Genomic DNA, 24654 nt, shown 5'->3' with positions numbered 1-24654 from the left:
AGTATTAGAGCAGCAAGTCTGGGAGTCAGGACTCCTGGGTTCCATGCCACCTCTGGGAGGAGAGTGAGATTTAATGAGCTGTTCCCCAGCTGCCCCACCCCAGAGCTGGCTGCATTTCAGTGGGTGGGTGAACACTTCCTTGCAGATAGTCTACAAAGCCCGACAGTAGAAACGTGTCCATCTCACTACGGCCCCTTTGGGGCAGTTCACAAAGGGTTAAGAGAAGGCAGGGCTGGGGGAGGGATGAATGGAAGTTCATAGCCTGGCCCCGCCCTCAGGAAGCTGGAAGCCACTGGCTGGATCAGGTGCATAGGACAGGTGATTGGGTCTCAGCACACAGCTCTGCCACGGAATTGCTATGAGACCTGGGGTAAGTCCTGTCCCCTCTCTATCTCAGTTTCCCCTTTCACCCTGTGTCTGTTCAGACTTTGAGCTCTTCGGGACAGGGACTGTGTCCGTGCAGCACCGGGCACAACGTGCCGGGGAGGGGGCTGATCTCAGTTGGGGTCTGTGCAGCACCGGGCACAACGGGGGGCCTGATCTCTGCGGAGGGGCTCAGAAGATATGAGTCAGCCACACCTGGCAGGGGGGAGGCTGGAAGCCTCAGACTTTCCTCCCATTCATACAAAGAGCCAGCCGCACAAACCCACTTCCCCGGCCAGAGCCGGTCCCCGCCCCTGCCTCGCCCCGTGTCACAACCTGGAATTTCCCAGCTGGGCCGGGCAGTGGCGGGAGGGGGCCTCTAGGGGGGTGGGGAGAGCAGTGACAGCCAGAGAGGGTGTGTGGGGCCAGATAGATGGGCTGCATGGGACAGACAGAAACTGGGGCAGATGGATGGGTGTTTGTGGAGATGGATGGATGGAAAGAGAGATAGAGGGCTTGGGGATGGATAGACAGGGGGGCGGATGGATGGATAGATACATAAAGGGGGGATGGATGGACAGATAAAGCGGTGGATGGATGGATGGAGAGATAGAGGGCTTGGGGATGGATAGACGGGGACGGATGGATGGATAGATACATAAAGGGTGGATGGATGGACAGATAAAGCGGTGGATGGATGGATGGATGGGATAGAGAGATAGAGGGCTTGGGGATGGATGGATAGATACATAAGGGTGGATGGATGGACAGATAAAGCGGTGGATGGATGGATGGATGGATGGATGGATGGGATAGAGAGATAGAGGGCTTGGGGATGGATAGATGGGGGCGGGCGGATGGATGGATAGATACATAAGGGTGGATGGATGGACAGATAAAGCGATGGATGGATGGATGGATGGATGGATGGGATAGAGAGATAGAGGGCTTGGGGATGGATGGATAGATACATAAAGGGTGGATGGATGGACAGATAAAGCGGTGGATGGATGGGATAGAGAGATAGAGGGCTTGGGGATGGATAGACGGGACGGATGGATGGATAGATACATAAAGGGTGGATGGATGGACAGATAAAGCGGTGGATGGATGGATGGATGGGATAGAGAGATAGAGGGCTTGGGGATGGATAGATGGGGGTGGGCGGGTGGATGGATAGATACATAAGGGTGGATGGATGGACAGATAAAGCGGTGGATGGATGGATAGCAGGGTGGATGGATGAAAGGATAAAGGAGCATATGGATGGAGAGCTAGGGGGATGGATGGAGGGATGGGTTTGTGGATGGATGAACAGGCAGGCAGAGGCTGTATGGGCACAGCTAGCCATGGGGCCAGGGTGCAGAGGCCAGTGGAGGGGGCACAGGGCACCAGGCAGGGCAGAAGTAGACAAAGGGGGGCTCATGGCACTTGGCAGGGCGGAGGCCGGTTGGAGGGGGGGCGCCTGGCACCAGGCAGGGCGGAGGCCGGTTGGAGGGGGGGCTCATGGCACTGGGCAGGGGCAGAGGCTGGCGGAGAGAAGGGCACCAGGCAGGGGCAGAGGCTGGCCGAGGGGGGCACCAGGCAGGGCAGAGGCTGGTGGAGGTGGGCACATGGCACTGGGCAGAGGCAGGGGCTGGTGGAGGGGGGCACCGGGCGGGAGCAGGGGCTGGTGGAGGGGGGCACCGGGCGGGAGCACGGGCAGGGGCAGGGGCCGGTGGAGGGGGCACCGGGCGGGAGCAGGGGCAGGGGCCGGTGGAGGGGGGCACCGGGCGGGAGCAGGGGCAGGGGCAGGGCAAGTGGAGGGGGAAACCGGGCGGGGGCAGGTCGGGGGCAGAGGCCGGCAGACACAAGGGCCGGGGGAAGTGAAACTTCGCAGCAGCTGGAGCCTCCCCCGCCCGCTCGGGGCCCCGCGGGGTGGAGCCGCCGTCAGCGCTTCCGCCTGGCTGCGTCGCCCGCAGCCTGCTCGGGGCAGCCCGGACCCGGGCTCTGGTGAGTGCGATCCTGGGGCGGGGGGTCTGGGAGTCAGGACTCCTGGGTTCTATCCGCGGCTCCGGGAGGGGAGTGGGGGGGAGCGGATGGGGGGATGGGAGGCAGGACTCCTGGGCTCTATCCGCGCCTCTGGGAGGGAAGTGGAGTCTAGGGGGTAGAATGGGGGGAGGGGGCTGGGAGTCAGGACTCCTGGGTTCTGTCCCTGGCGCGGGGAGGGGAGTGGGGGGGAGCGGATGGAGATGGGGATGGGGACAGGAGGCAGGACCCCTGGGCTCTATCCCCAGGTCTGGGAGGGAAGTGGAATCTAGGGGGTAGAATGGGGGGAGGGGGCTGGGAGTCAGGACTCCTGGGTTCTGTCCCTGGCGCGGGGAGGGGAGTGGGGTCTAGGGGATAGAGCGCTGGGAACCAGGACTCCTGGGTTCTATTCCTGGTTCTGCTACGGGCCTGCTGGCTCACCTTGGGCAAATCCCTTCTCCTTGGGTGACTACATTTTCCCATCTGTACAATGGGGAAGACAATCCTGACCCTCTTGGAAGAGCCAGGGATTACGGGTCACACACCAAACTTGTACCCCCTTCATGCGCCTTGGTATCATTCATTATGAGCCATATTATCTTATTTATAATTCACTAGTAGCTATTTATAATTGCTATTATGCCTTGTATAATAATTTAATCATTGTGATTATTCCATTTATTTAGTCAGACTGGTTATATATCATTAGTTACCATTTCTAATTCAACATTATTATGGACTGTATATTTATTGTGAATATTATAATGTGTTTATTATGAGCAATTATTTATGTCATTAATTACTATTTCTAATGCATCGTTATTGTGTATTGTATATTAATTATTGATTAAGAATGAGCATATATTTTGTAGTTCATTAATTACTCTCTATAATGCATTGTATATTAATATGATTATTATTTATTTTAGATTTATTATATATTATTTGCAAAAAGAAAAGGAGGACTTGTGGCACCTTAGAGACTAACAAATTTATTTGAGCATAAGCTTTCGTGAGCTACAGCTCACTTCATCGGATGCATTCTGTGGAAAATACAGTGGGGAGATTTATATACATAGAGACCATGAAACAATGGGCGTTACCATACACACTGTAAGGAGAGTGATCAGTTAAGGTGAGCTATTACCAGCAGGAGAGCGGGCGGGGGCGGGGGGGGGGAACCTTTTGTAGTGATAATCAAGGTGGGCCATTTCCAGCAGTTGACAAGAACATCTGAGGAACAGTGTGGGGTGGAGGGGGGAAATAAACATGGGGAAATAGTTTTACTTTGTGTAATGACCCATCCACTCCCAGTCTCTATTCAAGCCTAAATTAATTGTGTCCAATTTGCAAATGAATTCCAATTCAGCAGTCTCTCCTTGGAGTCTGTTTTTGAAGTTTTTTTGTTGAAGAATTGCAACTTTTAGGTCCGTAATCGAGTGACCAAAGAGATTGAAGTGTTCTCCAACTGGTTTTTGAATGTTATAATTCTTGACGTCTGATTTATATCCATTTATTCTTTTACGTAGAGACTGTCCAGTTTGACCAATGTACATGGCAGAGGGGCATTGCTGGCACATGATGGCATCTATCACATTGGTAGATGTGCAGGTGAACAAGCCTCTGATAGTGTGGCTGATTTGATTAGGCCCTATGATGGTGTCCCCTTACACTCTTACAACTACAATACTCACCTGCTGAAGTGAAGAAACAGATTGACAGAGCCAGAAGAGTACCCAGAAGTCACCTACTACAGGACAGGCCCAACAAACAAAGGAACAGAACGCCACTAGCCCTCACCTTCAGCCCCCAACTAAAACCTCTCCAGCGCCTCATCAAGGATCTACAACCTATCCTGAAGACGACCCATCACTCTCACAGATCTTGGGAGATAGGCCAGTCCTTGCTTACAGACAGCCCCACAACCTGAAGCAAATACTCACCGGCAACCACACACCACACAACAGAACCACTAACCCAGGAACCTATCCTTGCAACAAAGCCCGTTGCCAACTGTGTCCACATATCTATTCAGGGGATACCATCATAGGGCCTAATCACATCAGCCACACTATCAGAGGCTCGTTCACCTGCACATCTACCAATGTGATATATGCCATCATGTGCCAGCAATGTCCCTCTGCCATGTACATTGGTCAAACTGGACAGTCTCTACGTAAAAGAATAAATGGACACAAATCAGACGTCAAGAATTATAACATTCAAAAACCAGTCGGAGAACACTTCAATCTCTTTCGACCTAAAAGTTGCAATTCTTCAACAAAAAAACTTCAGAAACAGACTCCAAGGAGAGACTGCTGAATTGGAATTCATTTGCAAACTGGACACAATTAATTTAGGCTTGAATAGAGACTGGGAGTGGATGGGTCATTACACAAAGTAAAACTATTTCCCCATGTTTATTTCCCCCCCTCCACCGCCCACTGTCCCTCAGATGTTCTTGTCAACTGCTGGAAATGGCCCACCTTGATTATCACTACAAAAGTTCCCCCCCCCCCCCCCCCCGCGCTCTCCTGCTGGTAATAGCTCACCTTAAGTGATCACTCTCCTTACAGTGTGTATGGTAACGCCCATTGTTTCATGTTCTCTATGTATATAAATCTCCCCACTGTATTTTCCACAGAATGCATCCGATGAAGTGAGCTGTAGCTCACGAAAGCTTATGCTCAAATAAATTGGTTAGTCTCTAAGGTGCCACGAGTCCTCCTTTTCTTTTTGCGAATATAGACGAACACGGCTGCTACTCTGAAACCTATATATTATTTGTAATTCATTGGTATTATGTGCTGTAGATTAATTATTGTGATTATCACTGATTATTTACAATTCATTAGTTACTATTTATAATTCATCGTTACATACTGTATGTTAACTATTATGATTATTGGGTATTTATGATCAATTATGTATAATTTGGAATTCATAATTTAGTGTTATCTTGCAGTATTATTAACGTGTAATATCTCATCTATTAATTATTATATATATCTTTGTTAGCAGCGCCCAAAGACCCAAGCCAGCACTACAGAAACGTTTGAAACTCAGGTAGGAACACGCGTGCACAGTGATTCTGACCCGGGTTAAACCCACGCCTTTAGCTGGCTCCCAGAATGGCTGATCTGGGTGAGCTGGGAACCATCCGGAGCATGAAACGAAGATCAGAGCGTTTATACTGGAGTCCCTGGGCTGGTTTAGAGCTTGATCCAGAGTTTATTCCCCTTCCTGTCTGGGAAGAGTTGGTTGTGATGCTCGGGTCTGGCGCTCTTTGGTATTCAGACAAGCTGGGCGGTAGCTCAGCGGGGGTACATCGTCATGGCGGAGAGAGCCCAGCGGTCGGCGCTTGCCTTAGCCCAGTGCACTGTGGGAGCCAGAGTCTGTGTCCCTGTTTCCCACGATCCTTTGCGCTGTGCCAAGCTTCTCCCAGTGCATTGTGGGAGCCCTCTTGGGGCATTATGGGGAGGCACTGCAAGACTAGGGGGTAGCCTGCGTCCCCAATGCAAAATCTAAGCCCCCCCCTCCGCCCCCGGCCAGCCAAGTCTCTTCACCTGCCTCTCACCCCTCCCCTGCCTGCCCAGCGCCCGCATTGCCCACCACCCGCACCCCCGTGAATTAACGATGACCCGTAATTAACCCCTCCCCCCTGTGGCCCAGGCAGGCCGAGGTGGGCGCCGTGGCGCCAGGCGGCACCATGGAGATGGGCGCCGCGGCGACGGGGGCGCTGGACGAGTTCGCAGTCCCCGAGGAGGCCCAGGCAGCTGTCACAGAGCAGTGGCCCCGCATCGAGCGGCTCTTTGGCGTGGAGCTCAACGTGCTGGGGGTGCTGGATGCCAGGCAGGCCCCCCCCTGCGCCCCCATGAGCGCCAGGCAGAGCTGGCTGCAGCTGCAGGGCCCCCAGCAGGACCTGCAGAGAGCAAAGGTAACGGGGGGCTGCTGGGTTCTCCCCGACACACCCCCGCCTCTCCCCATGCCCCTGTCCCCCGACATACCTCCATCTCCTTGCGTGCCCGCTACCCCCACACTCCCGTCCCCCATTCCAGCCCCATCTCCCCCCACCCCCACGTCCACCGACATACCCCCATCTCCCCGCATGCTTGCTACCCCCACACTCCTGTCCCCCATCCCCCATTCCAGCCCCATCTCCCCCCACCCCCATGTCCCCCGACATACCCCCATCTCCCCGCATGCTCGCTACCCCCACACTCCCGTCCCCCATCCCCCATTCCAGCCCCATCTCCCCCCACCCCACGTCCCCCGACATACCCCTGATGCCTGCTACCCCACACTCCCGTCCCCCATCCCCCATTCCAGCCCCATCTCCCCCCACCCCCACATCCCCTGACATACCCCCATCTCCCCGCATGCCCGCTACCCCCACACTCCCGTCCCCCATCCCTTATTCCAGACCCATCTCCCCCCACCCCCACATCCCCCAACATATCCCCATCTCCCCGCATGCCCACTACCCCCACACTCCCGTCCCCCATCTCCCCTCACCCCACGTCCCCCGACATACCCCCGATGCCCACTACTCCCACTCTCCCATCCGCCATCCCCCCTCACACACCCACATCTCCCCCACCCCCCACTCCTATCCCCCATCCCCAGACACACCCCCATCTCCCCCCACGTCCCCCGACATACCCCCGATGCCCACTACCCCCACTCTCCTGTCCGCCATCCCCTCTCACACACCCCCATCTCCCCCACCCCCGACTCCCATCCCCCATCTCCCCCCACCCCCACGTCCCCCGACATACCCCCACGCCCGCCACCCCCCACTCCCATCCCCAGACACACCCCCATCTCCCCATCCCCCGACACCCCCCATCTTCCTCCACCCCCACACTCCCATCCCCAATCCCCCGACAGCCCCCCACCCCTGCCACCCCCACACTCCCATCCCCCGACATACGTCCATCTCCCCCCACGCCCGCTGTCATAAATATAAAGGGAAGGGTAAACCCCTTTAAAATCCCTCCTGGCCAGAGGAAAAACCCTTTCACCTGTAAAGCGTTAAGAAGCTAGGATAACCTCACTGGCACCTGACCACAATGACCAATGAGGAGACAAAAAGAAAAGGAGTACTTGTGGCACCTTAGAGACTAAAGATACTTTCAAAGCTGGGGGGGGGACAAAGGGTTTGGGTCTGTCTGGGTGATGCTTTTGCCAGGGACAGAACAGGAATAGAGTCTGAGAACTTAGTAAGTAATCTAGCTAGAGATGCGTTAGATTATGATTTCTTTAAATGGCTGAGAAAATAGCTGTGCTGAATGGAATTGATATTCCTGTTTTTGTGTCTTTTTGTAACTTAAGATTTTGCCTAGAGGGATTCTCTGTGTTTTGAATCTAATTACCTTGTAAAGTATTCACCATCCTGATTTTACAGAGGTGATTCTTTTACTTTTTCTTCCATTAAAATTCTTCTTAAGAACCGGATTGCTTTTTCCTTGTTCTTAAGATCCAAGGGTTTGGGTCTGTGGTCACCTGTGCAAATTGGTGAGGATTTTTATCAAACCTTCCCCAGGAAAGGGGGTGTTAGATTTGGGAGGATTTTGGGGAGAAAGATGTTTCCAAGCGGGCTCTTTCCCGGTTATATATTTATTAGATGCTTGGTGGTGGCAGCGATAAAGTCCAAGGGCAAAAGGTAAAATAGTTTGTATCTTGGGGAAGTTTTAACCTAAGCTGGTAAGAATAAGCTTAAGGGGTTTTTCATGCAGGTCCCCACATCTGTACCCTAGAGTTCAGAGTGGGGAAGGAACCTTGACATGGTGGCAAAGTGGTGGGATTACCTTGAAATCATTTTGAGATCAATTTGAGATTTTTTGAATCAGAAGCACAGATTTGAAAAGGAAATATTTTTTTTTCCCTTTGGGCTGCTGGAAAGCAGGTTTTCAGCTGAAAGCAGTTAGAGGTTTTTTTGTCTCTGCTTGGGGGCCAGAGCAGAGACAACAGGGGATTGTCTTTGGTGAGCTGGAGTTTTCTCTACTTAAAGGCAGGGTAGTTAATCTTCTGCAGGGAAATTCACTAGTCTTCAGAGACTGGAAGGTTTTTTTTTTTTTTTTTTTTTTTTTTACCTAAGAGCAACTAGAGGGGTTTTCTGTCTGTTTACCTGGAGACAAAGGTGTTAGGTTTTTTTTTTTAAGGATTTTTCTGTAGGCTGACAATCACTATCAGAGAACATAGGTATCCGGTTAGAGCAGAGCAAAATTTTCTCAGCCATTTAAAGAAATCATAATCTAACACATCTCTAGCTAGATTACTTACTAAGTTCTAAGACTCCATTCCTGTTCTGTCCCTGGCAAAAGCATCACACAGACAGACCCAGACCCTTTGTTTCTCCCCACCTTCAGCTTTGAAAGTATCTTGTCTCCTCATTGGTCATTGTGGTCAGGTGCCAGCGAGGTTATCCTAGCTTCTTAACCCTTTACAGGTGAAAGGGTTTTTCCTCTGGCCAGGAGGGATTTTAAAGGTGTTTATGCTTCCCTTTATATTTATGACACCTGATATCCCCACACTCCCATCCCCCAATACACCCCTTGTCCTCCACTCCTAATCCACCCCCCCCACACCTCCCCATCCCCTCACACCCCCGCAGACCTCCATCCATCTCCTCAACCCCCTCATGCCTCCATTCCCCCATGCTCCTGTCTCACATCCCCCGAAACACTTACCCATCCCCTGACACCCTCATCCATTCCCCCAACCCCCGACATACACCCCCATCTCCCCATCCCCATAAACGCACACCCATCCTCAGACACTTCCCCATGCTCCCAACACACACACACATCCTCCCACACCCCCATTGCCCATGCCCTCTATCCCTCCTCTAATTATCTATCACCATACACACCCTTCTAGCTAGATATATATTTTTCTATCCCCCATACACCTCTCCATCCGTCCACCTTTCATTCACCCCTTCATCCATCTATCCATCCCTCCACCCTTCCATCCACCCCCCCGTCCATCAATCTATCCGCCCATCCATCCATCCACGGCCCTCCACCCTGTCCATCCATCCATGGCCCTCCACCCACCCACTGGGTCCATCCATCTATCCATCCATCCATGGCCCTGCACCGGGTCCATCCATCCACCCATCCATCCGTCCATCCATCCATCCATCCACGGCCCTCCACCCTGTCCATCCATCAATCCATCCATCCACGGCCCTCCACCCACCCAGTCCATCCATCTATCCATCCATCTATCCATCCATCCATCCACGGCCCTCCACTGTCTCCATCCATCTATCCATCCATCCATCCACAGCCCTCCACTGTCTCCATCCATCCATCCATCCATCTATCCATCCACGGCCCTCCACCTACCCATCCACCCACCCTGTCCATCCATCTATCCATCCATCCATCCACAGCCCTCCACCCTGTCCATCCATTCATCCATCCATCTATCCACAGCCCTCCACCTACCCATCCACCCACCCTGTCCATCCATCTATCCATCCATCCATCCATCCTTCCACAGCCCTCCACCCTATCCATCCATCCATCCATCCATCCATCCATCCATCCACAACCCTCCACCCTGTCCATGCATCCATCCATCCACGGCCCTCCACCCACCCATTCACCCACCCTGTCCATCCATCCACCCATCCATCCATCCATGGCCCTCCACCCACCCACCCTGTCCATCCATCCATCCATCCATCCATGGCCCTCCACCCACCCTTCCACAAACCCTGTCCATCCATCCATCCACGGCCCTCCACCTACTCTGTCCATCCATCCATGGTGCTCCACCCATCCATCCACCCACCCTTCCACACACCCTGTCCATCCATCCATCTATCTGTCCAGCCAAAACTCCTCTCCACTATTTCTAAGCTCTTTGTAAAATGGCCAACCTTTTCTGGCTTTTGTGCAGAAACATAAATCCACCTTCAGACTGTGTACAGTAGCAACCAGTGAGTGTGCGTATAACCGTAACACACTCACCGTGCGTGTGCATGTGTCCCAACCCCGCCTGTGTAAATATATCACATGTGGATACTAACCAACCATGGCCGTCGATACTGATCACAAACCAGCAGGGGTGCAGAACACAGCACGATGTGTGTGTGTGTGGGATGTATCACAACCGTGAGTGTGAGATAACACTAAAGGGGTTTAATATACATACAGCCCCCACCCCCCTTGTATCACAACCTTGCATGCGGGTGTGTTACAATTCCAAAGGGATTCAGTCCCTAAGGAATTTAACACCCCCGTCCCCAGTGTGTGTGTGTGTGTCCCAACACCTTGTGAGTAGGTTTCACACCATCTTGTGTGTATGACAACTCTGGGTGTAGCTCCACCAACATCCCGTGTGTAGTTCAACCTCATGACTTTGCTTCTCTCTGTGTTTACATTTGGTAGCTAACTCATATCATCTAAACCTCCCCACACCTGTCTCTGCCCTGAGTGAATTTCGATACACCCTGCATCTTCAAGATTGTCACTCACTCCCTGGGTTCTGCACCAGTTGTTCTAACATTGAGTTTCTGCCTCTTCCCACCATTCCTTGCCTCTGAAATCGATTGATGAATTTTTAACCAGTATTTATGCAGTCTGGACCCCACCATAGTCAATGGGGCCAGATCCCAGCTGGAGTCAATGGGTCGTATGTCCATTGGAGTCAATGGGGCCAGATCCCAGCTGGGGTCAATAAGCCGTCGCTCTATTGAAGTTGGTGTGAGCAGATCCCCAGTCGAGTGACACTGATTCACAGCCCATTGGGGATTTGGTCCTGTGTTTATATCCCTTTGTCCTTCAACGGTTCAAGAGTGTGGTAGCAACCTCAGAGCAAACTTAGGAACCAGGCACAGAGCCCAGACTGGCTGGGAGTTCTGTGCTTAGATGTCACCAACCGATTCTCAAGTGTGAACTCCTCAGGCACGATCACACCCTTAGCATGGAGTCACAGAGAGTTCCCCTAGGGTACCCCAATCTGTCTCAGCACCCGGGGAGCCTGCCTTTGTGACAGATGGTCCCTTACCCCAAGAATCACAGCAATATTCAGCTTCCTCCCAGCTGCAAAGAACTGGTCACTTATCCTAGGTCAATCGCATCTTAGAACTCATGCCAAAGACAACCCTTGTAGTCAATCCTATAATAGACTATATCCAGTTTTATTACATAGGAAAAGGAAACAAGGGTAAAGCAGGTAGACACATGCACACCAATGAGTTCCAGGCTAGGTATCAAAAAGTAATAGACATTTCGATAAGAAGCCAGCTCTATATGTCCTCCAGGGCTAGCCCAGGCCAAGCACTGGGGATCTTTTGCTTGTGCTTAGTAATCCTCACCCCACCATGTCTAAGCAGCATAAAGATACAGCTCCTCCTTTTTAGGGCTTTTTCTTCCCTTCCCCCTCTTCTGCTCTGAGCTGGAAACTCAGCTGACAGGAGGCACTGGCTTGCTTCATAAGGCAGGGAGAGCAAAGGGCAAAGTCTTGCAGTCTCTTTAACGTCCCACGATTGTCTGGCAACGCCGGGACAGGAGGTTGCTGTTGGAGCCCAGCATTTTGCCCTAGTTCATGTCTCGCCCCTGCTCTCCTGCATTTTACAGCCATTCATGTCCCTGTCCTGGTGATTTACAGGGCAGATATGATCTCCCAAACAGGGATACTGGTGTTATAAGTGAGATTAACACAGGCCGCGGCTCACAAGCATCCCCTAAAGTCTCCATACATTCCTAGAACCCTCATACTGATTTCACCAGGTAGGGTTGCCAATTTCGGTTGGACGTATTCCTGGAGGTTTCATCACATCACATAACCTTTCACTAAAGATTAATCTTTAATTCCTGGAAACTCCAGGACAATCCTGGCAGGCTAGCAAATTTATCACCAACACTAATGCACAGGGGAGCCAGATGGGTGCCCGCCCTCTATTTGTCAGTGTTCAGTTGAGGCCTGGGGACCTTGGCACGAGCTGGCACCTGGTCTGCCAGTGTCACTCTCTCTGGTTTGTTCTGAAAGGTGGGAGCCCCTACAGCAGGGGGTCTCAAACTGGGGGTTGGGACCCCTCAGGGGGTCGTGAAGTGATTACATGGGGGTCGCGAGCTGTCAGCCTCCACCCCAAACCCTGCTTTGCATCCAGCATTTATAATGGTGTTAAATATATGAAAAAGTGCTTTTAATTGATAAGGGGGGTCGCACTCAGAGGTGTCCTGTGTGAAAGTGGTCACCAGTACAAAAGTTTGAGAACCCTGCCCAACAGGGAGCTGACCTGCCATAACTCTCCGGCACCCTAGGAAGTGATTGTATTTCAGGACACACCCCTGACTGATTTTGCTTTCGATTCCACCCAAAGCGGCAGGGAATTTTTCTTCTGCTGCTGCGGGCGTGAAACCGACAGGGGGGGAAATTGCAGCCAAAATAACCATCTTCTCTCCCTCCCTCCCCACAGTCACGCCCACGTGCTGATCAGCTTGCACACAGTGGTTTAGGAAGTACACACAGCTGGGGAAGCCCAGGGCTGGGCTAGCAGGGGGCTGCAGGTCAGGAGTGAGGGGCACCTGCAGAGCTGGGGGTGGGGGCTGTTAGGGGGCTTATTCCTTCACCCACTTACTTCCCTGGTCCTTCTCGCATGAAGAGAGAGCAACAATACCCGAAGTCCAAAGGTGCAAACAATTCGATGTTTATTGGGGTGAACTTCCAGCAAGCATGATTCCAGTTTCCTTCCTTAGTGTCCTCCTTCCCAGCTCTGACACCACAGAGCCTTACACCTGTGTCCCTGTTCCCATTCCTGCCCTTAGCCGAACATGATTCCAACTTCCTTACTCCCATTCCCTGTTCCCATTTCCCCCTTTAGCAAAACATGATTCCAATTTTCTTACCCCCATTCCCTGTTCCCATCTCCCACACCCACCCACTTCCTCATTGACTACAGATTATATAGTAAAACTTGAGTTCTGCTTAGCTATACCTTAACCAATCATTTTCCTGAAATTTAACTAACCAATCCTAACATATTGTAACATGATTATGTAACCAATTATATCCCACCACCTTAATTAGTTTACACCCAGCAAAATTAATTATACAGCAGACAGGAACAATCACAGAACCAGACAGAGATTATACAGACAAACAATAGCAAAGTGGGAACTATAATGACAAGACAATACAGAAGTGAGGATTTCACATCCCAGCTATTGATAAGTGAGTTCTTGCCAGACAGGATGCTATCAAACTAAGTTTCCTTTTACATTTTCTAGGCACTTCCCTTTCTCTGGAGGTGATAGGAATACAATCCTGTCCTGATAGTGCCTAACAGCCCAATAGCACCTTATTTCAATGTGACTAGTTTGGAATGTGAGGATGTGACCGGTCGCTTCCCAGCTTATGGCTGCCTCTGCTGCTTAGCCAAAGGCCTTAGCCTAAGAACAGGGCCTCAGACTGTCACAGTAAGAGAAGGCCCTTACACTGGCAGACAGTGATTTTGATTCTTCTTTTATACCTCTAGAACTAGCCAAGTGATAAGAATACACCTAAATTCTTAAAGTACAGGCCTTTGCAGACAGGCCTGAATATCTATATCCTAACACTCCACCCCTTTTTTTTCTTTTGGGATCCTCCTGCCCAGGTATCCCTGGAAAAGCATAGGACATATGGCGACACATTTCCTGATAGGGCCAGGCATCAAGGTGGAAGGTGTCGATATTCCATTTGTCCCACTGCCCCTTGTGTAGTATAGAGCCCTGCACCTTCTCTCGTACGGGTGTACCACGCCTATTCCAATTAGTGTTCCAGACTTCCCATTAGAGTGGGCCTGAGAAGGTTGGGTCCGGGTTGTCTAGTACACTGCAAGGTTTGGAGGCTTATTACATTACTTATAGGTTATCTCCCTATGCAACGTAACACAAGTACAGTTAACAATTCAAAATCCACAGCAACACTGAGTCCTGACCACTGCAGTATGGTCCAACATCCGAGACACCCCCAAAACACTGCCTCTCCTCCTTCGATGGGGTCACGATCTTGTGTCCAGCTGCTGGCAGTTGCAACAAGCTGCCCCTGCAGGTTTTGCTTGCTTTTGTCCATATCATAAGTCCATTGAATGTTCACAGAGAAATGGGATATTGTCCAAACCAGCTTGACCACTTGGTATGGAATCAGGCAGTAAGCCCTGGCTTATTCACAGCAATAAGATTCACAGATCCATTTGTGCACCAAAGTCCATATAGCAGCATGTAGATGGGTGTAGTTTGGTTATGGGCTGGTGTAATTGTGCCCCCAGTAAGATGTACATTCCCAGCAAAACACCTTATACACAGTACACCCAATTATCCACCCCTTGCATAGGCCATTGATTCTGCTCCTCCATAGTCATAGGAGAGGGGCACATCCAAACATCTTCTGTTGATTTACACTATTTTACACGCCCCTCCATTGATTCCCAGTGAGCTCCTCCCCTTCTCATTAGTTCCATAGGGCTTGTGGGGGCCACCTTAGTTGCCATTCCATTTCCAGGTACCACGGTAGCTATTACACAGGTGCTGGCGTCCTAGTTGAGCATTTTGCATTCCCATACACATCTCCCCCCCCAAGGTCAGCCTTTTGAAGCCATCCCCTCCCATGTCATGAGATTTTCTGTTCATTAAAACACAACAATGCTAGCAACAAGACAAACACCACAGACAAACAACACAAAACATAGATCCATGGTATTCTGGGTTATTCTTCCGCTGGCGCCAGCTTGCTTGTAGAGTGTCTGAAAAACAAAAGAAACAGCTTCCACCTCCATGGTGGGGACAGATTATTGCTTAATAATAATACCACTTTCTTTTACAAATTTCCTTGCTAATTGCAGGAAAAACAGAAGAATTACCTCCAGGCTGTCCTTATTTCGTTCTATAGTCAGGCTAGTGAATTACCTCACTCACTGATCATTTATGAAATTCATGAGATGGTGTACCTCAGTTTCCCCTCTTGTACAACAGACCAAGTTTGCAATAGTTTCTCTGCTGTACCAAGCTTTAAGTTTATTCTCAGGTAATAGCTGAGACACAGCTTCAGATTTTAGCACTGTACACACACACACACACCCCCCTTAAGGTTAACCTGTCCCCCTTACTTTCAGGCTTGACTTGTTTTTTTCACCTCCCTTTTCTGGAGGGCCATAATCTGAGTCTTCTAGTAGCTTGTTTGCTAACCAGATGTATTCGTTATTTGCAGCTCCTTTGTGCCCATCAGATAGGTAATTTGCATTTACACACAGAGGCTTACTAGCTTGCTTTTGGATCCAAAGCTGTTAGCAGTTTAGAGAGTGTCTTAAAAGGGAAACATTCCACTTCCACTAGAGTTCTGATTACTTTCCACTTTCATCTCCTGCTCCAAAACACACAGATCTGAAAAAGAAAGCACAACCTATTGTGGCTCCTTTTGGAGCCCTATTAGGATTTTAATGAAGTACCATGTTTTATTTGCATTTCTTTTACTCCTTCTCCAATATACACTGCACATGTCCTGGGAAAATGCACATTCCTTCCATGTAGTTTAACCTCCATAACATCATATTAGCCAAATTAATTTTACACAAGGTGTAACTGCCTCCCCCATGCCCACAGAGTTTTCATGCACACCCACCAAAGCAACAATCTAATCCCCCAGAGCCACCCCAAGGCTCAGTGTTCCCATCATTCCTCCCCTTTTCCTTTTACCACACAAAATTCTCTTTTGCCTAACATTTCTTGCACTGTGATTACTCTTTTACACAACTGTACCCCGATTACCCTGCCATCTTGTACAACTAGACACAACCAGGGGCAGCCAAGTTAAGTTCCGGACAGCAGGGGGCTGTGGGTAGGGGTTGAGGGGCATCATCACACACCCTTTGTAGCCATTATTAATTGTGATAAGGGCAACTAGTGGGGTGTATGGAGATAGATAGATGGATAGATAGATAGGGAGCGTATGGATGCATGGATGGATAGATGGTAGAGATTGTCTGGACACAGTGATAGAGAGAGAGTGGGGGTCTGTATGAGGATAGATGGATACCTGTGATCGTGTAATTAAAACCTGTGTGGTGATGTATGCGTGGGAGGGGGCAGAGTTAAGATTACCCAGACATCTGCTATTCTGGCATTTCCTAACTTTTGAGTGCTGGGTTTTGCGTCTTAAAAAATATTCATTTAAATGCAGATTTTGTTTGTATACAAACATATAATTATGTATCAGGGCCCCACTGTTCTGGGCACTCCACAGACCCCAACCGAGATCAGGGCTGTATTGTGCCAGGCGCTCCACAGACTCCGACCGAGATCAGGGCCCTGTTGTGCAAGGTGTTGCACAGACAATCTTTGCCTCAAATAAAGCCCCAGCCCAGCGCTGAGTAGTACAGGGCTCATGATACACAGTGAGAAGTTCTCATTCCAGCCAGCAGAAGACACATTCTTGGAAGCCGGTGTCCCGCAATAGCCCGTTCTAACCCTGTCCCTGTGTTGTGTCCTCCAGGAGTATATCAAGGGGCTCTGCAGCCCGGAGTTGAGCGAGAAAGTCTGCTACCCTAAGGACATGCAGTGCGTCTTTGTGGGAGCTCAAGGTCTCTTCCTGGACTGTCTCACTAAGGGGACCTCTGCCAACCTGGTCCTGCTCAGCCCCGGCTCCCTGCTGGTCTCAGGCCTAGCCGAAGCCTTCGTGATGGCCCAGAGCCGCATCCAGGAGTTCGTGGAGAAATACCAGAAGGCACCACGGCTGCCGGAGGAGCAGGAGGCTCTGGTGAAGAAGGCCTTCCGGGAGCTGGTGGAGTCCCACGATGACAAGCATGCCATAGACCTTCTTATCCTGCCCACCCCACTCAAGGAGGAGCTGCTCAGCCTAGTGCGGGACATCCAGGAGGAAGTCGGGGAATGGACACCAAGAAATAGAGCATGGGTGCCACCAGGTATCAATCGGGACCAGCTGCAGTGGTGGGAAGCGAAAGCGACAGGTGGGGCTAGGCCCCAGGGCTTCTTTGACCTCACTAGACCTCCAGACCAGACCAGGCATCAGGGCTCCAGGTCTGGCATCCCAGGCTGTCCTCAGGACCAGGAGAAGCTGGCGGAGGAGGCCTCCGAGAGGCCAGTGCTTTACAAGAGGTCATCGAAACCCATCCCAGGTTTGGACGGCAGCCAGCAGGCTCAAGAAGACTTGATGTTCCCCGGCACCCAGGACTGGATGAGAGAAGTGGAGGAAAGGGGGCCGGAGGAGAGCAGCCAGGAGGAGGAGGAGGAACAGTCGGCTGGGGCCCTGTCATCATCATGGACGGAGAAGGAGTTCAAGATCATGCTGAACTTCTTCAAGACCATGGGCTACGAGGAGCGGGTGGTGAAGAAGGTGCTATTGGAATGTGGTGTGCGGGAAGCCCCCTCAAAAATCCTGGACAGGGTCCAGATGGAACAGGCCTCCTCCTCCCAGCAGGGGCATGACCCTGCGCCCTTTCAGGAGTCCGGGGCAAGGGAGACGTCTTCTCCTCCTCCTCCGCCCCCAGAGACGACCCAAGATGAACACGAATACCTGCTGGAGGTCATCAAGTCAGCAGCGGCCAACTGTGGCCACTCACCCAGCGAGATCCCGGCTGAGATCTGGACAGGGGCCCCCTTGGCCGGCCTACTGAGAAGGCTCAACGAGAAAGCCAACCACCAAGAGGAGGCTGGGGTTAAAACTAGGCTGGAGGATAGAGGCAGCTGCAGAGATGGAGAGCCGGCCCTCTCGAATGGCAAGGAGTATCCCCAGGGTCAACATCACTGTGAGCCGGGGAGGAAAGGAGGGTCTCCTGTCCACAGAGGAGTCCGTGGCCCACCTCCCCTCCCAGAAGGCTCTGATTTCCCCATGGATGTGACCCCTGTAGCTTCCCCTGCATGGGCTGCCGAGGAGAGCCAGCCAGCTGAGGATGTGTACCCAGTGCCAGCAGGCCCAGTGCCAATGGTGACCGGAGCCCAGCGGTTTAAGGAAGCCATCCGGACACCCTTCAAGCTCATCTTGGCCAACACGCCAGGGAAAAAGAACCTAAGGAGGGTCATTATCGATGGCAGCAATGTAGCCATGGTGTAAGTAGCCTGTGTTGCTGCGTCTTGCTCCGAGACCTAGGGCATGGTGCGTGGTGAGCCCAGCTAAGAAACCAGGATGCTTGGTCAGCTGAATACCTCTTAACCCTATTGACTTAGGTCTTGCAACTTGCCTGCAGGCCTCAATACACCTTAACTAGGCTTCAAGGCCTTTTCTTTCTTGTAGGCCTCAAGACCAGACCCCAGCATTTTATGGTTGACTTGTCCATTGACCTCAGGACCAGAGTAGGCCTGGAGAATCTAGGCTTGATGTACCTTTAGGCATCAATATGCCTTAAGAGCAGCTAAGCTTCAAGACTGTAGGCTTGACTTTCCTGTAGGCCTCACTAGGCCTCAAAACCCAAACAGGCCCCAAGACTCTAGGCTTCACTTTCCTACAGGCCTCAAGATCAGATCAGGCCCCAGATCTCTATGTTTGATCTGCCCCATAGGTCCCAAGATCAGACTAAGATCCTAGACTTGGCATTCCTGTAGGCCTCAAGACTCTATGTTTGTCTTGACCATAGACCTCAAAATCAATTTAGGCCGCAGGATTCTATGTTAGATTTTCCTGCCCTCAAGACCAACCTAGGCCCCAAGACCATAGGCTTGACTTGTCTGTAGGCCTTAGGGCCTAGTCTACTCTTGAGGTCACCACAGGAATGTCTTGAGGTCACCACAAGCTTAAAGTCCTGAGGGATAGTGTAGTCTTGAGGCCTATGCACAATCCAGTCTCAGGTTTCTGGAGCCTAGTCTAGTCTTGGAGCCTATCGGAACATCAAGCCTTTGATCTTGGGGCTTCATCTGGATTTGAGGTCTCCTAAGGCCCTATACTTGACTAGTCCATAGGCATCATTTGGCTTCAGGACCAAACCAGCCCCAATTCATAGAATCATGGAATATCAGGGTTGGAAGGGACCTCAGGAGGTCATCTAGTCCAAACCCCTGCTCAAAGCAGGACCAGTCCCCAACGAAATCATCCCAGCCAGGGCTTTGCCAAGCCTGACCTTAAAAACCTCTAAGGAAGGAGATTCCACCACTTCCCTAGGTAACCCATTCCAGTACTTCACCATCCTCCTAGTGAAAAAGTTTTTCCTAATATCCAACCTAAACCTTCCCCACTGCAACTTGAGACCATTACTCCTTGTTCTTGCAATTCCTCTCCCGCACCTGGCGTAGAGCTCAGAATTCTAGGACTGTCCTATTGCATTGGCCCCTCTTCCCCTATTTGCCCAACGCTGTGCCAGGGGAACCGAGTGCCAGCACCTCCATGCCTCAACATCGCCTTCCGTCCCTCCTGTAGGCACGGCTTACACCAGTTCTTCTCCTGCCGGGGCATCGCTCTGGCTGTGCAGTATTTCTGGGACCGTGGGCACCGGGAGGTGACGGTCTTCGTGCCACAGTGGAGGATGGAGAAGGTTGCCAGGGTGGAAGGTAAGAAGGGAGGTGGGGTGATGATGGAGCTTTATCGCCCTGCATGACATTGCCCGGGCCTGCCACCTGGGGCCCTTCACCACCCCACCAGGCTGGCCCCCTGGGGCCCCTTGCTACCCTGCCAAGAGCTTGCCCCCTGGGGCCCCTCGCTACTCTGCCATGAGCTTGCCCCCCGGGGCCTCTTGTTACCCCATACCACCCTGCCCCCTAGGGCTTGATGCTCACCCTCATAGATCCCACTTCCTAAAGCCCCACCCTGTCCTCCAGCCCCATGCTTGCTGACTCCATCTCCCCTCCTCCCCCAGAGAGACATTTCCTGACCCAGCTGCAGGACCTGAGCTTGCTGTCACTGACGCCTTCACGCCAAGTGGCTGGGAAGCGCATCACATCCTACGATGACAGGTAAACCTGGGGCTCCCTCTCCGCCCCCCTCCTGATGTGGGGAGCCCTCCCACACTCTACGCTGCCCCTGCAGGAGCAGAGGACTCAGTGGAGCCACCGATGTGGTGCTGTCTGAGCCCAGCTGGCAGAGAGCTGAGGGGCCAGGCCTCGGAGGTCCACCCCCACTGGGCTTTCCAAGCTGTGAGGGGCTGCTACACCCCTATCTGGTCACATGAGGAACGAGGGGGTGGCTGTGAAGCAGAAAGTCCCTGCAGCTGGGGGTTAATTGAAGGCTGAGCTCCAGAGGTGGGGATGAAATAGCTCTGTGCGGCCTCTCAATCCTTACCCAGGGATCCCTGCCATCCCAGCTCTGGCATCCACCCCCCAGCTCCGTGGTGCCCCTCACTCCAGACCTGCAGCCTGCTTAGAGCAGGCAGACAGGGACCCCCTTATGCTCATCACCTCATTATCACACTGCTTCCCTATAGGGGACTATGGTTCCACTCCTGTGGTGCTGCCGCCACCTTGTGGTCAGTGTTGGGTACAGCCAGCATCTGGGACCCAGCTCTTAGCCTTGTCCTGGAACCCAGAGCAGGGCCTGGAGTGCTGGGGTCTCACTCTGCCCCCTTTGGGTTAGGTTCATGCTCAGGCTGGCAGAGGAGACTAACGGAGTCATCGTCACCAATGACCAGCTCCGGGACCTCATGCAGGAGTCCAAGAAATGGACCAGAATCATCAAAGAGAGGTGAGGGGGCCAGGGAATGGGACATGGGGCCTTTCCCCTCTAGGGGGTGCTGATTCCCACCCAGCTCCTGGGCAGAGACTGGCTGGCTCAGGGGGTGGGGAATGGGACACAGGGCCTTTCCCCTCTAGGGGGGCATCAAGTCTGATCCAGGCCCAGGGTAGGGGAACTGGCTAGCTCAGCAGGGTGGGAATGGGATCTTAGGCCTTTCCCCTCCAGCTCCAACCTGGCCCCAGAGCAGGAAACTAGCCGGCTCAGGGGGACAGAGAAGGGGACACGAGGCCTTTTCCTCTCTATGGGGTGCTGGCTCTAATCCCGAATGGGATTCTAAACTTCTTCTTCCCTCTCAGACTGCTGCAGTTCACCTTCGTGGGGAACATCTTCATGGTTCCAGATGACCCGCTGGGCCGAGAGGGTCCCACCTTGGACGAATTCCTGCAGAAACCCCTCAGGTACCTAGTCATGTGGGGAACCACCCCTCTCAGCCAAACCTCCTTCAGCTGAGAAGAAATGCCCCATGTGCCAAAATCCCTTTAAGGAGATGCTGATTCCTCCCCTTGAAGGCTGGCATTTTTGACTGCCAAATGCCTGCCTGCGCCCTGCTGGTCAGACTTGGGAACTGCATCCATGTCCCACTGCCAACCATCTGGGGGGTCAGGCTTGGGGCTGGGGGTGGCTGGGAGCTGATGCTAACTTTGCCTCAATGCTCCTCACTGCAGGCAGAAGCCTCCCACTTGCCACTCCTTCGCGGGGCATGGGGCTCCCTTTCCCGCCCCCAGCCGGCCAGCCTCCCAGACAGAGGTGCTGCAGCTGCGGGACAGGAAGCCCCCCGGGGAGCGGCGGCAGAGGAGACAGCCGCAGGAGGAAAAGGGAGAGGAGGCGGAGGTGGTACGGAAGCCGCGGGAGACTGAGCGGCTTCGGCAGGAGCTCTTGACGATCTTCACGGGTCAGGACCAGAAGGTGGACTTCGTCCTGCACAGAGAGCCCTGTAGCCGGGATCTGAACAAGCTCTCTGAAAACCTGCTGAGCCTCAACTTCTGAGACGCCCACGTCAGCCATTGCTGACCTCCTGGGGTCTACCCTCATCCTCCCACCAGCAGGGATTGCACCCACCAAAATCCCAGATGAACTTCATTAGCAGCAGTAAGCTATTAACCTCCCACCTGGACTAGCTCTTTACGTGACAACCTCCCATGGTGCATCATGAACAAGGGACTGAACCAATGACCTTCAGGACCAAAATCATGGACTTTGCCCCACGTAACTCCACTGTGTGGTAGCAGTAGGAAGCTGTTATCCTCTCATGTAAACAAGCTCCCCCCCAAGTTATCAGCAGGGCTTGAACCCACAGCTGTCAGTGCTAATAATCATTGAACACAGCCAACTGAGCTGCAGGAGTAAGCCCATTAGCTGGTAGCAGTAGCAGGTTGTTATCCTGTGTGAACCATCATGTTATATAGTAGCTGGGTCACCAGCTGGGATTGAAGCCACAACCTTAAGTGCCAACATCACAGATGGAGCTGCAGGTGTAACTCTCATTGTTTAGTAGCAGTAGTAGGTTGTTATCCTGTTCTGCGGACCACACATGTTGCAGGTGGGTTCCCCACTACGTCTCTCTCTACTCATCCCTCTGAAGTTGGGCCTGGCATCTGATCCAGGTGCCTCACAGTTAGGACTTCAGCAAATGCTGAAGGACCATTTATAGCTCATCTAGGGTGCCTTCTCAGAGAGAGACATCCAGCAGCCCTTCTCTGGCCTGGGGAGAGAGATTGCTGCACCTGTGGGAGAACCCATCCAAACTTGCCTCATCAACCGTCATGGAGAAGGGACAGACCATGGCGTATTTATTTTGGAAAACTGACCGCTATACCTGGAAGGTACGACCGAAGCCACCCATGGGAGAAGCATTGGCTGGTCCTTTTCCAAGCCAACTGTCTGTGGTGGCAATGGCTGCTTGAAGTTCACAGGACAACCAGGCAACGGCCTCCAAACCCAGCCAAGCTGGAGGCTCAGAGCCAGGCAGATGGAATGCAAGCAGGCATGGTCTTCTTCATCCTTCGTTGCAGTTGATGGACAAGGGGGAAGAGGGTGTCGGCGAGGAAAGAAAGATTGGAGGAGCCCAAGGTTGGGTCCATTCTTCTCCACCCCACTTCTCCTCCTCTCACCTTGGCTTCTGCCCCCTCAGACCCAGCGGGCATGTCACTTCCCCACCCAGAGTCCGTTCCACTGTGCCAGCCCAAGGAGCTCTACAAGGCTACTTCCAGCCATCATAGGATGCTGGCAATAATGTCCTCTTGCTGCTGTATAGAGATGTCCTATTCCAGGGGCCGGCAGGAAGTCCATGGCTCTGGCCTTCCCCTCTGGTCTGTGCTGTAAACCCACGACACATGGATGCTTCTCCAAGTCACCCTACACCCTAGATATACCTCTGCCTGGCTCCGGTGTCAACGAAGGAGAATCTGTTCCGAGTGCCTCCAAGCGATGGGTGCGTTGTGGACCTTAAAGCATGAGTCATAGAATCATAGAATATCAGGGTTGGAAGGGACCTCAGGAGGTCATCTAGTCCAACCCCCTGCTCAAAGCAGGACCAATCCCCAATTAAATCATCCCAGCCAGGGCTTTGTCAAGCCTGACCTTAAAAACTTCTAAGGAAGGAGATTCTACCACCTCCCTAGGTAACGCATTCCAGTGTTTCACCATCCTCCTAGTGAAAAAGTTTTTCCTAATATCCAACCTAAACCTTCCCCACTGCAACTTGAGACCATTACTCCTTGTCCTGTCCTCTTCTACCACAGAGAATAGTCTAGAACCATCCTCTCTGGAACCACCTCTCAGGTAGTTGAAAGCAGCTATCAAATCCCCCCTCACTCTTCTCTTCTGCAGACTAAACAATCCCAGTTCCCTCAGCCTCTCCTCATAAGTCATGTGTTCCAGACCCCTAATCATTTTTGTTGCCCTTCGCTGGACTCTCTCCAATTTCTCCACATCCTTCTTGTAGTGTGGGGCCCAAAACTGGACACAGTACTCCAGATGAGGCCTCACCAATGTCGAATAGAGGGGGATGATCACGTCCCTCAATCTGCTCGCTATGCCCCTACTTATACATCCCAAAATGCCATTGGCCTTCTTGGCAACAAGGGCACACTGCTGACTCATATCCAGCTTCTCGTCCACTGTCACCCCTAGGTCCTTTTCCGCAGAACTGCTGCCTAGCCATTTGGTCCCTAGTCTGTAGCTGTGCATTGGGTTCTTCCGTCCTAAGTGCAGGACCCTGCACTTATCCTTATTGAACCTCATCAGATTTCTTTTGGCCCAATCCTCCAATTTGTCTAGGTCCCTCTGTATCCTATCCCTGCCCTCCAGCATATCTACCACTCCTCCCAGTTTAGTACCATCCGCAAATTTGCTGAGAGTGCAATCCACACCATCCTCCAGATCATTTATGAAGATATTGAACAAAACCGGCCCCAGGACCGACCCCTGGGGCACTCCACTTGACACTGGCTGCCAGCTAGACATGGAGCCATTGATCACTACCCGTTGAGCCCGACAATCTAGCCAACTTTCTGTCCACCTTATAGTCCATTTATCCAGCCCATACTTCTTTAACTTGCTGACAAGAATACTGTGGGAGACCGTGTCAAAAGCTTTGCTAAAGTCAAGAAA

The 24654-nt window shown here is 52.1% G+C and overlaps 1 protein-coding gene across 3 annotated transcripts; it reads left to right on the top strand.

Annotated features, from left to right (window-relative positions):
- Positions 1 to 2325: 2325 nt before the first annotated feature.
- Positions 2326 to 23591, top strand: KHNYN (KH and NYN domain containing). Of its 3 annotated transcripts, none has more exons than XM_077832330.1 (9): positions 2326 to 2355; positions 5392 to 5436; positions 6043 to 6307; positions 16861 to 18434; positions 19735 to 19865; positions 20171 to 20267; positions 20884 to 20991; positions 21339 to 21440; positions 21708 to 23591. In XM_077832330.1, exons 3-9 carry the CDS (start codon positions 6080 to 6082, stop codon positions 22027 to 22029), a joined length of 2562 nt encoding a protein of 853 aa, XP_077688456.1. In that variant the 5' UTR covers positions 2326 to 2355; positions 5392 to 5436; positions 6043 to 6079; the 3' UTR covers positions 22030 to 23591. The 3 variants fall into 3 exon arrangements, with proteins under 3 accessions (XP_077688456.1, XP_077688457.1, XP_077688455.1); XM_077832331.1 differs by having other exon boundaries at positions 2336 to 2355; positions 6047 to 6307; XM_077832329.1 differs by having other exon boundaries at positions 2345 to 2355; positions 5389 to 5436; positions 6047 to 6307.
- The last annotated feature ends 1063 nt before the right edge of the window (positions 23592 to 24654 follow it).

This window comes from Eretmochelys imbricata, chromosome 13 (genome assembly GCF_965152235.1).
Source record: "Eretmochelys imbricata isolate rEreImb1 chromosome 13, rEreImb1.hap1, whole genome shotgun sequence".
NCBI lineage: Eukaryota > Metazoa > Chordata > Testudines > Cheloniidae > Eretmochelys > Eretmochelys imbricata.
This window is presented reverse-complemented; position numbering and strand designations above follow the sequence as displayed.

Excerpts from the sequence above, each read along its gene's own strand:
- KHNYN (XM_077832330.1), top strand. The coding sequence starts at position 6,080 with ATGGAGATGGGCGCCGCGGCGACGGGGGCGCTGGACGAGTTCGCAGTC. Across the intron at positions 20,268-20,883 it reads ATCACATCCTACGATGACAG|GTTCATGCTCAGGCTGGCAG; the intron begins GTAAACCTGGGG and ends CCTTTGGGTTAG. Across the intron at positions 21,441-21,707 it reads TTCCTGCAGAAACCCCTCAG|GCAGAAGCCTCCCACTTGCC; the intron begins GTACCTAGTCAT and ends TCCTCACTGCAG.